Consider the following 12334-nt stretch of genomic DNA (forward strand, 5'->3'; position numbering starts at 1 on the left):
CCTGGAGCCTCCAGAACACGAGTGGCCCTGTGAGTACCCTAACTCCAAGGGACCATCAGATCTGAAATTGTTCCTGAATGAATTTAATTTCCACTAAGACACCATGTATGTAGCAATCTGTAATAGCAGCTGCATAAAAGAAATGTACCCCCAAACCCACCAGCCCAACTTCCATCACCCCCATCTTCGCTGTAGAAGTATGATGGACTGGGTTGAACTGGGAAGGCGAGAAGAGTAGAAAAACAGGCATTAAGGTCCTGCCTCTGGGGTTAGGCAAGCTTAAGTGTGCGTTTTGCCCATCAATAGCCTAGAGTAAACATTCATGTTAGTAAGCCACTGCTTCCTCGCCCATAAAATAGAAGAGAATAGGATTTGCTCATTGAACTACTTCATGGGAAATATGTACTTGAGTATACTATACTCTAAATGTACAGATGCAATTAAAAAATAAAAATAAAATACTTAGCAGCCATAATAGCCTAAGTAGAAGGAATTTCTGGGATAGGTAGTGGATCTCTGCTAGACCAGAAAATAACCCCAAAGTTGCAGATAAAAGTGAGAAAATAGAAGGGACCAGTCAGCTGGGGCCTTCTAGAGCAGTGGTTCTCAACTTTCCTAATGCTGGGACCCTTTAATACAGTTCCCCATGTTGAGGTGACATCAACCATAAACTTATTTCATTGCTACTTCATAACTATAATTTTGCTACTGTTATGAATTATATTGTAAATACTTGTGTTTTTCAGTGGCCTTAAGTAACCACGGTGAAAGGTGGGTCATCCAATCTGCCAAAGGGTTGTGACCCACATGTTAAGAACCACAATTGTTACCCTTTAACAAGCTTATTTCAGAGTACCAGCTACCAAAGCCTGTCTGCAGAGAACCAGCCATGTGTCTGATTGCTTAAACTTTTTTTTTAAAAATCTGTCTCCTAATTCTTTTTTTTTTTTTTTTTTAAGACAGGGTTTCTCTGTGTAGTCGTGGCTGTCCTAAACTCACTTTTTAGGCCAGGCTGACCTCGAACTCACAGAGCTCTGCCTGCCTCTGCCTCCACAAGTGCTGGGATTACGGATGTGTGTCACTGCACACACCCCGCCCCCCCCCCGCCCCCCACCCCGTTTCTTTACTCATTCTTAAATGAGGACCTCCCATCTCTTTTTCTCTGGAGCCCCATTCCCACGCTCAGCATTGAGACGCTAAACTTTTAACTTGCCCACTCAATGTGATTGGATCTGTTTCATTACAGATAAGTAACTTGGTCTTTGAGAGTTCTCCTTTCACTCCGCTGATCCTTTAAATCAGAGAACTTGCGGCCTAGACTTAGGCTCGTTTAGCACAACACACTGGTCCTGCTAGCTACCGCTGATGAGAAGAGTCACGACAGTAGTGCTTGGAAAGTAGCCATGGGCCTCTTGGTTGGCCATTCGGGCTGCAAGGACAGCGTAATTGACCCAGGACTGTAAGGTGACAAGGCTGGGGGTGTAGTTCAGTTGCCTGAGTGCTTCCCTGGGATGCACCAAGGCCTAGCTAGAGTCCTCACACAGGACAAGCCAAGCACGGTGGCACACGACTAGGATTTCAGCACGCTGAAAGTAGAGGCAGGAGAATAGGGAATTCCACATCATTCTCGGCTACACAGCAAGTTAGAGAGTGCCTGGGACTACAGGAGAACATGGTTTCTAAAAAGGAAGGAAGGAAGGAAGGAAGGAAGGAAGGAAGGAAGGAAGGAAGGAAGAATTCTGAAATAACAGCAGAAACTTCAATCGGCATGGAACCTGTGTGAGTTGTTGATATTGCGCCTCTGCACAGTTTGAGTGTCTGGGAAGCCACCCCCAACTCCAGGAGCCTTGAGTGTTTTCCTGCCCTAGCCTCCAACACAGACCCATGTGACACCAAGCCATGTCACGACTCCCTGATGGGGACATAAACTTTTATTCACCACTGTCTCTTCTGAGTACAGGCCCACTCAGGAACTTCTGAAACACCTAACTGTGTGAAGAACTCACCTGAGGAATCGCCAAGGGAAATGTCTTGAGTTCTCTCCCTCCAAATCCCCATCCTATGACATGGTACCTCATGTTAGCCTCCCAGGCCTTCTGAGGAAATCTGCCCCAGTGCCGAATGGAAGCTTCTGCAGCTTCACTTTCTGGTTCTTTCAGGCCATGATGGAGTCTGGTCTTCCTGCCTCAGCTGCTTGTGTAGACTGTCAACCTGTCACTCTTCTCAGGGGTGTATCTAGAGGAATGGTTGGGGCCTTCAGTATCTCTTTCTCTATCGTCTTCCCAAGCCATTGTTCTACTTACCCAGAAGTCATGGATTCTGTCTCCCTCCCTACCTGGCACGGACAGCTTCCTAGCATACCCTTTGTAATATCATATCACTGCCTCTTAGTTCCTTGCTCCAAAGTCTATATTTTACCTTTGATACATAAAGAAGTCATTTGGAAAGCCAAGCATCATCAAACTCACCTGTAACTCAGTACTCCACACTTTGGAGGTAGAGCCCAGAGAATAGGAAGTCTAAGGCCATCCTTGGCAGCCCAGCAGGACGGCTCAAGTCAGGTAAATATGCCTGTCACCCAGCGCAATGGCTTGTGTTGAGTCCCCAGGACTCACATGTCAGAAGGCTACAATAAACCTCTACACGTTGTCCTCTGAACCCCATATATGTTCTGTGGTATTCATGAGCATGTTCTCTCTCTCTCTCTCTCTCTCTCTCTCTCTCTCTCTCTCTCTCTCTCTCTCTCTCTCATTAACAAATAACTGTAATAATAACTGTAATAAAAAATTTAAGAAAATTATCAGTTATATAGCAAATCAGTCTGGGCTACATGAGACACTGACTTTAAATTTTTTTTTTTTTTTTTTAGGGAAAACAAAATAAAATCCATTTAGTCCACTTATATTCGTTCTCATCCTCCCACCCACCCCCTCAACTCTCATTGTGGGCTTTTATTTTCAAAAAATTTTCCATCTCAAAGTTGAACTCCTTCTTTGGCCCAAGTGATATCCCTGCGCCCGCCCCGGAAAAAAAAAACACTACTAATGATCAACACATTAGCTTAAATAAAGAGAGCAAATAACACGCATGGAACACTGAGTATGTCCATGGTGATAGCATGTGCTAAACAAATGTCAGCTGCCAGCTCTCACTGTTACTGCCTGTGTTTCTAGGAAGACACCATTCCACCTCATCTTCCCCTTTCTAATTTCAGCTACAGCGATATGTGTAGATCTCTAACTATGGAAAAATACACAGCCTAAAGGAAGACAGTGTTTGTCAGGCAAACTGTGCTGCACAGTAGACACGGAAAACGAGTTGCTGCTCCTTCGTCTCTGACATTACCAGATGAGCTAAGAGATTTCTTTCCTACCTCAAACTTTTGCTTCATTTCATTAGATGAGAATGTGTAATTAGCTGTGGATGCTAAAGCCGTCTTTTTAGTCTTCAAATTTTTCAGTTTCATACAGTACAATCTAAGAGTAGAAACGCCTAGTTGATGTTTAATCTTTCTTATTAGGTCTCTTCCATTCACAGAGCCCCGGAAGTTGCTATGGTAACCCTATGAACCAAATAGGATCACAGAATGAGAGCTGGGAGAAACTAGTCCAGACTTATCAATTTGCAAATGAGGACTTAAGGCCCAAAGAGGTGAAATGGGTTTCCCAAAATACCATGGCCAATTAGCAGCAAAGGAAGCTCCAAGTGTCTGCCCCGTGTTTCCCTCCACCACACGAGGCTGCCTCCCTTCCTTAACATTTGTCAAAATATGTTAGGAACATCCCAAGTTCGCTAAGAAACTAGTGCAGTAAGGATGACAATTAAAGAAAATACCAAAGATTAGGTAAAATGTGGGGGAAAGTGTGTTTCCCATGGCTTCTGATCCAAGATAATGAACCTTCTCAGAGGAGAGGTGTCAAAGGGCTGTGGCCGCATCACATCGGAAGACTTATCATCTGACGAATCCGACTTGGTTCTTTTTAAAGCTCCCTCCTGGTGACCCAACCCTGCATCTGAGTGCTTCTCAGTGCTTTTTGTGTTTTCTTGTTATTGTTTCAACGTAACCTTAAGATCTCAACTTATCTGCAAGTGTAATTTGCTCAAAACACACATGAAACAAGAAAAAAGGGGGGCAGGGGGATGTTTTAAATGGCTCCGACCTTGGTTCTAGTAATTATTCTTTGCAAAGGAGAGTGCCTCGCCAGCTTCAATCTCCCAGTTTATGTAAAGAGTGCAACGTCTTGACATACGGCATAGGGATCAGAAGGCTTGCCTGTTTGCTCAACAGGTATGGTTAAAGTTCCACGAGGACCTTCACCATTGACGCTACGCTGGCATTTTTACAAAATAAATCACTCATTCTAAAACATCCCTGCTGGGATCCCAGGATGCAGATAAAGAGACCAAGGTCATATTGGAGTGGCAGTCGCCTCTGAGGGAGAAGAATCATTCTGAAGCCCACCTCCTTACTAGACCATGGTCAAGCGACATCGGCTCTTCTCCCTTAGCCTAGACCCAGCTGGAACAGTAATGGCTGAAGGACTTACAAGCCCTGGATTTTATATGGCGAGCTCCATAAAATATTCTGTTCTACTTTCTAGGATGCCGATGGAGCTCAAAAGAGCAAGCTGACAGCGGCAGTGCCAGTCAGCTGCCAACTCCTGCACCCTTTCGTCGGATTGACTCTGCGGTGACTTTAAAACATCCTCACACACTCTTCAATGCTTTGTCCCTCCAAAGGTGAAGAGTAGTTCCAAGTCCCCGCCCCCCCCACCCCGGGGCAAAGACTAAGGTCGGTGAAAAACAAGGGGTCAGCAGTGACCATGTGTGATTTTGTAGATGAGGTTGTGAATGGGGGGTTGTGGCTCTTCTCCTCACTGTGAGACTTGAGCTCAGAAACTACTTGCTATGTCTTGAAACTTCAAGGAGCCCTGAAAGGATCCACAAAGACTGGAGTGGAGTCCCCTGCCACCCTGGAAGCGTCTTTGGCCATTTCACTGACTTACCTGCACCTTCCTAGGAGACCCTGATCTGCAACACCTAACTAAGCCATGCCTAGTTTCCAAACTATAAAAAAAAAAAAAGAAAGAAAAGAAATAAATAAACATATATACTAATAAGTTTTGAGTCATCTTTCATGAAATAATAGAAACATTGGCCTGCTTAAATGTCTAAAGTATGCCCCAGCCATGAAAAAACCTAAACTATCTGTGCTTATAAAAGCTTCCCCATCAATGAGCCAAATGTCCCATTTGGTTCTCGGCTCCCTTGGAACTAGAAGTTGTTCTCACAGCCTCAGACCTACCTCTCAAAGCATACAAAGTTCCTCCTTGGTGAGTTTTAACATGCACCCCAAGGAAGGCGAGAATCTGGCTACTAAGAGCAAGAGAAGTGCTCTTCAGCATCTAACCTCCCCGGATGTCAACAGTCTGGACCCCGTGATGGTGCCTGAGAAAGTATGTCCTTCAAGAGCAAGAGGTCATTTCTTCATGTGGTGTCCCCTTCATCAAATAGTACTAGATAGGGAAACGGACGTCTTCTGTCTAGGATAGAGGCTGCTGTGAGCCCAGGTGGGAGTAACCTGTGAACAGTGCACATCTCAAAAACAGCTAAAGCAGCGACAAGTCAGGATTGTGCCAACATCAGGAAGGCAAAATGCCTCCAGGTTCTTGTCGCCCGATGTACACTTTTTCTCCTTCAGGATGATTAAGCATGGAAGTGGGTATTCAAACTAAGGGGCTGAAGGACAGACTGAGAGTCTGGAGAGTAGAGGTTAGCCTTTCCCCTAAGGACACCAGGAAAAGCTAAGGCATCCTTTGGTGATAGCCATTCATCATGTCTACCATAGTTTTTACTGGCCAATCCAGCTGTGAATTCTTATGGAGACATCTTGGGAAGAGTGACACTTTGCAGCTCATTCAAATAGCAGCAGGTTGCCAGGCTCAGGTGAGCATAAGTGTGGTACTTACCGGGACCTGTATGGCCCCCAGTCTTGTCTCTGGAGAGCTTTCTCTTTCTTCGCTGTTCCAGGTGTGGATGGTCTCTTGTGGTTTCAGAACACAGCTTCTTGTTGACGAAGAGGACAAGGGCAGCCAGAAGGACAACGAAGACCCCAATGGCAGACAGGAAGCCAATGGCTTCAGGAGTGACTGGGAAGAAAACGCAAAGGGAAGAAAAGTCACCACTATTACAGTGGCCCAAATTTTGGTTCTCACAATGGACTAGATTCTGTACTTAAACTCCTTAGAATGGCAAAATTCATTTTCCTGTTTCTTGGTAACACCCCAAAACTAGGCTGAATGGAAAGGACAGGACTGTGACGGGGTTCACCTCATAGGTTTCTCACCTAACCGACCTCATGTCCTTGCATGTGGAGTTGATTCTTCCCAGAACACAACTCTTCTCACTCCTATGAGGAGCCTGGTACTCACGGTCAAAAGCAGGAAGACAGATTCTTCAAGTGGGTTGAACTACAAAGGGTAGGCCAGTGCAAAAAAAAACCCATGCTGCTATAAAAATACAACTACCTGTAACATACAAGTTAAGCGACTTGAGAAAGATCTCCAAGATCTATCCACCTATGTTGGCAAGTGAAGGAAAAAATCATTTCCTGGATATGTTTTTTTCAGACCCAAATATGCAATAAGATGGTGTCAGTAGTCCACATACTTTAAACAGACCCTGGTATTTATGTATTTATTTATTCTGCTATGAGCACTTGAAACAGGGACTCTAGATCCAGCTCAGGAAAAACTCCTGTAAGTGACAGTTGAGCCAAGATAACATTCTGTACAGACATCTGGAAATCAGTATTTACAAAGGAATCAATTGCAGAGCAAATGTCAAGAAGAGTAAATCACGGGAGAAGAGTGTACATGAAACTTGAGGAAATACAGACCATATGAGAAACATTAGCCCATTGCAACAGCTAATCGTGGTTTCAATCTGACTAAATCTGCAATCAACTAAAACCCAGATCACTGAGATTGGGGATCGGGGACAGGCTTTCTCTCTAGAGCGCTGGCTGTCCTGGAACGCATTCTGTAGACCAGGCTGGCCTTGAACTCACAGAGATCCATCCTGCCTCTGCCACCTGAGTGCTGGAATTAAAGGCGTGGGCCACCGCCACCCGGGCCAAGAGGTTTTTTGTTTGTTTGTTTGTGATTCGATCTTTAAGATGGAAAGGCCCACCCTAAATCGGGCCTCAGTTTCTGGTGGCTCACATAAAAGGACATAAAAAAAAAAAAAAAAGAAAAAGAAAAAAAAAAGCTTATAAGGGGAAAATGGGAGGGAGGGAAGAATGGGAGGATACAAGGGATGGGATAACCATTGAGATGTAACAAGAATAAATTAATAAAAACTATTTTAAAAGCTTGTTTTTTTGTTTGGTTGGGTTTTTTTGTTTTTGTTTTGTTTTGTTTTTGTTTTTGTTTTTGCCTACTTCTCCCCACTCCCCGAAAGTTCATCTACGCTACATCGCATTACAGATACACCTTTCATTGTTACACTAAAAATGTCTCGTGGAATAAGGGAACTTCATCTCCAAAAGCTGTCTGTCCACCATTCAGTGTCTCCCAACCAGTGGTCTAACCGGGTGCCCAGGGCCGTGATTAGCGCCAGATAGAGCTAATCAGTGTGGTGAAGCAGCCCCTGCGAATATCCAGCACCAGAACCGCGCGGGACGCCGCGGTACTCTGCCCGGATTCGGGGACACCAACGCTGGGATCGCCCAGCCCGACTACAGACTACCAATGCCTGGATCCACACTCTGCACCACTTCAACCGGCACAACTCCGCCCACCGCTGGCTGGTCACTCCGGGGGTTCTCCGTGTGGTGGCGCATTTGTACTACAGAACCGGACCTGCCAAGGTTATCCTCTTACGATTCACCATAGGCAACTGATAATCTTTAGGGGCGCGCGGTAACACCTACCGTGTCAGCATATCGAGTATGCAGCGTGAGAGCTCACGTTTTTCCTACCGGCATTTCCGGAACAATGGTGAGAGTTGAGGTCTATTGTGTTTCCCATGAAACTTTGAAGGTGTTTTTCTGAGTTCAATTTCATAGTCCATGTTTAAGGAAAGAGGGATTTTTTTTTTCAGGACTGCCATTTCATTTCTTTTTTGAAAGTTGCTTTATTTTTAATTTATTCACTTTACATCCTGGTTGTAGCCCCATCCCTCTTCTCCAGATCCTACCTGCCCACCCTCTTTCCCCTTCCCTCTCCCCTAATCCCCATAAATGGGGAGCTCTCCTCTGCTACCATCTGACCCCCAACCTATCAAGTCTGCGCGAGTCTCAGAAACTGCTGCCATCCCGTGCTGAGTAGAGTCTCTCAGAGGACCTGTATGGTAGGCTCCTGTCATGGTCTCTTTCCTGAAGCACTTACAATGTCTGTCTTATTTGCCCTTCTGAACGAGCATTAAGCATCCTCCCTAGGGTCCTCCTCTGTTGAGAATTCTCTGCTTAGTTGTATACCTCGTTTTTCAACAGGATTATTTGATAGGATGGAGCTTAGTTTCTTGAGTTCTTTATATATTTCGGATATGAGCCCTCTGTCAGATGTAGGGCTGGAAAAGATCTTTTTCTAGTCTGTGGGCTATTGTTTTGTTCTATTGACAGTGTCCTTTGCCTTACAGATAATTTTCAGTTTCATGAGGTTCCATTTATTAATTGTTGATCTTAGAGCCTAGGCTATTGGTGTTCTGTTGAGAAAGTTGTCTCCTGTGCCAATGAATTCAAAGCTCTTCTCCACTTTTTCTTCAGAATTAGTGTGTCTGGTTTTATGTTATGGTCTTTAATCCACTTGGACTTGAGTTTTATGCAGGGTGATAAATATGATTCTGTTTGCATTTATCTACATGTAGACATCCAATTAGACCAGCAACATTCGTTGAAGATGCTATCTTTTTTTCCCGTTGTATGGTTTTGGTTTCTTTGTCAACAATCAAGAGTCCATAGGTCTGTGGGTTTATTTCTGGGTCTTTGATTCGATTCCATTGATCCACCAGTCTGTTTCTATGCCAAATACCAAGCAGTTGTTATTACTTTTGCTCTATAGTACACTGTGAGATCAGGGATGGAGACACCTCCAGAAGATCTTTTATTGTACATGATTGTCTTAGCTATTCTGGGTTTTTTGTTTTTCCATATGAACTTGAAAATTGTTCTTTCAAGGTCTGTAAGGAATTGTGTTGGCATTATTATGGGAATTGCATTGAATCTGAAGATTGCTTTTAGTATGTTAATCCTACTGATCCATGAGCATGGGAGATCTTACCATCTTCTGATATCTTCTTCAATTTCTTTCTTCAGATAATTGAAGTTTATTTTTTATTAAATATTTTATACATATATATTTTATATATGTGTACATGTATATTTTATATATATACACATACAATAAACTGCCTACAGCAAGAAGAACCACAATGCAATCAGGAATTATATATATGTTACATTCATAGTGTTTTGGCTATTTGTATTTGGCAGCCTTGAAGAAAACATCTTTCCTATCTTGATGAGTCTAAAATTATGAATGTAAATCAATACCTATCATATCTCATCACTATCAACTTAAAATATCTATCTAGACCTAAAAACATCTTAGCCCCTAAACAACTAAAGTTTGTTATTTCTATTGTTGTTGAAGGTCAGCTTTAGTCCATGGTGGTCTGATAAAATACAAGGGATTATTCCAATTTTCTTGTAACTGCTAAGGCTTGCTTTGTGACCAACTATATCATCAATTTTGATTCCATGAGGTGCTGAGAAGACGGTATATTCTTTTGTGTTGGGTGAAAAGTTCTGTGGATGCCTGTTAGGTTCATTTGATTCATGACTTCTGTTAGTTTCATTATTTCTCCATTTAGTTTCTGTCTCATAAATATCCATTGGTGAGAGTGAGGTGTTGAAGTCTCCCACTATTAATGTGTGGGGTTCAATGTGTGATTTAAGCTTTAGTAATATTTCTTCTATGAATGTGGGTGTCCTTGTATTGGCGGCATAGATGTTCAGTATTGCGATGTCATCTTGGTGGAAGTTTCCTTTTATGAGTATAAAGTGTCCTTCCTCATCTCTTTTGATTAATTTTAGTTGAAAGTCTATTTTATTAGATATTAGAATAGCTACTCCAGCTTGCTTCTTAGGTCCCTTCACTTGGAAACCTTTTTCGAGCCCTTTACTTTCAGGTAAGGTCTATCTTTGTGGCTGAGGTGTGTTTCTTGTTTGCAGCAGAATGATGGGTCCTGTTTGCACATCCATTCTGTTAGTGTCTTTTCATTGGTGAGTTGAGTCCATTGATGCTGAGAGATATTAATGTCCAGTGACTGTTAGAACCTTTTGTTTTGTTGTTGGCTGTGGAACTGTGTTTGTGTGCTTATCTGGTTTGGGTTTTGCTGTAGTGAAGTTATTTATATCATGTGGTACTTTGGGGTATAGTTAACTTCCTCGGGTGGGAGTTTTCCTTCTAGTATCTTTTGTAGTGCTGGGTCTGGGCATAGATATTATTTAAATTTGGTTCTGTTGTGAAATATCTTGTTTTCTCCACCTATGGTGATTGAAAGTTTTGCTGGATATAGTAGTCTAGACTGGCATCTGTGGCATCTCTTAGGATTTGCAAGACCTCTGCCCAGGCCCTTCTGGCTTTTGTGGTTTCCACTAAGAAATAAGGTATGAATCTGAAAGGTTTGTCATTATATGCTATTTGGCTTTTTTCTCTTGCAGATTTTAATATTTTTTATTTGTTCTGTACATTTAGTGTTTTGATTATTATGTACAGGAGGATATTTTTCTGGTCTAATCTATTTGGTGTAATGTAGACTTCTTATATGCTTATCCTTTCTTAACTCTTTCTTAAGATTAGGGAAATTTTCTTCTATGATTTTGTTGAAAATTTTCTCAGCCTTGGAGCCAGGAATCCTCTCTTTTTTAGATTTCTATTATTCTTATATTTCATATTTTCATGGTGTCCTTGATTTCTTGGATGTTTTGCATCAGGAATTTTTTAGATTTAATATTTTCTTTGAATGATTTCTTCCATTGTGCCTTCTACACCTGTGATCCTTTCCTCCATCTGTTCTATTCTTTTGGTGATGCTTACCTATGTCATTCCTGTTTTCTTCCCTGAGTTCTCCTTTCTCTGGGATTTCCTCAGTTTGTGCTTTCTTTTTTGTTTCTATTTCCATCTTCAGATCCTGAGCTATTTTGTTGATTTCCTTCATCTGTTTGCATTTTCCTCCATTTCTTTATATGATTTGTTCAATTCCTTCACCTGTTTGTTCATATTTTCTGTAATTCTATCAGTGATTTATTTCATTTCCTCTCTAAAGGCTTCAAACTGTTTGCCTGTGCCTTCTTGTATTTCTTTAAGGATTTTATTCATTTCCTCCGTTTTCATAAGCATAGATTTAATGTCATTTTTTGAGTTTCAGTTGTGTTAGGATATTCAGGGCTGCTTGCCATAAGATAACTGTGTTCTGAAGATGCCATGTTGCTCTGGAATTTGTTGACTGTGTTTTTATGTGGGCCTTTAACCATCTGGTTGTCTATGATATTGGCTAGTAGATCATGCTGCCCGCTGGAATGCTTGGGAAGTCCAGGAAGAGCCCTGAGCAGAAGCTAATGTTCCTGTAGGTGCGTGCCCTCCTCAGATTGTTGGGAATAGTCTTAGTCTGGTGGGTGGTTCTCAGGGACTTGTGGGGGCTTGGCTCTCTTCAGATATATAATACTAGGGACCACGTGGGCTCCTTAGAAGCCTGAAGACCCTCCTCTCAAAGGGAAGTGCTGAAGCAGCTGTCCTTCTACTGCCTTTCTAGCTCTAAGGTTAATGAGGGGTCCCACCGCCCAGACACTGTGCTCACTGAGTTGGGGAGCCCAAGGTTGCAGCTGCCTGCCTGTTTATCAGAAGGTACCCACTCCACAGGAAAGTCTAAGGTTGGGGCCAGGAGCCATGTAGGGTTGAGAGTGAACACTTGAGGTTGGAGCTGTATGCCCCTGTCACAGAAAGTATTCACTTCACAGGAAGGTCAAAAGTTGGGGCCGCAAACCTAGGTACCAGGAAAGTCTCCTCCACATGGCACTAATCATGGGCACCTGAGGTTGGAGCTGCGTGCCCCTGTTCCAGAAGATATCCACTTTATGGGGAAGTCCAAGGTTGGGGCTGCAAGCCAAGGTAACCAAAAAGTCTCCACTCAGTGAGAGTAGGAGTTATGTCGCCCCTAGTATGGGAAGGCCTGAAGCTGAGGCCGGGCCAGCAGGAGCCTGGAAGGGGCCTGGGCTTAGACCAGCGCCTTTCTCGCACTGGGGGCTCTTGTTTTGCCTGGGAAAGGTAAA

At 43.1% G+C, this 12334-nt stretch overlaps 1 protein-coding gene across 5 annotated transcripts in view; it reads right to left on the reverse strand.

Moving 5' to 3' along the window:
- The window catches only part of SYT16 (synaptotagmin 16), a 244442-nt gene that overhangs the window by 123974 nt on the left and 108134 nt on the right, over positions 1-12334 (reverse strand). For all 5 annotated transcript variants that reach the window (XM_084791506.1, XM_084791507.1, XM_084791502.1 and 2 more), the window contains exon 2: positions 5970-6149. In XM_084791506.1, coding sequence (XP_084647632.1) covers positions 5970-6149 — 180 coding nt within the window. The remainder of the gene's footprint in view (positions 1-5969; positions 6150-12334) is intronic.

The sequence above is a fragment of the Acomys minous genome, assembly GCF_964271855.1.
Source record: "Acomys minous genome assembly, chromosome: 8".
NCBI lineage: Eukaryota > Metazoa > Chordata > Mammalia > Rodentia > Muridae > Acomys > Acomys minous.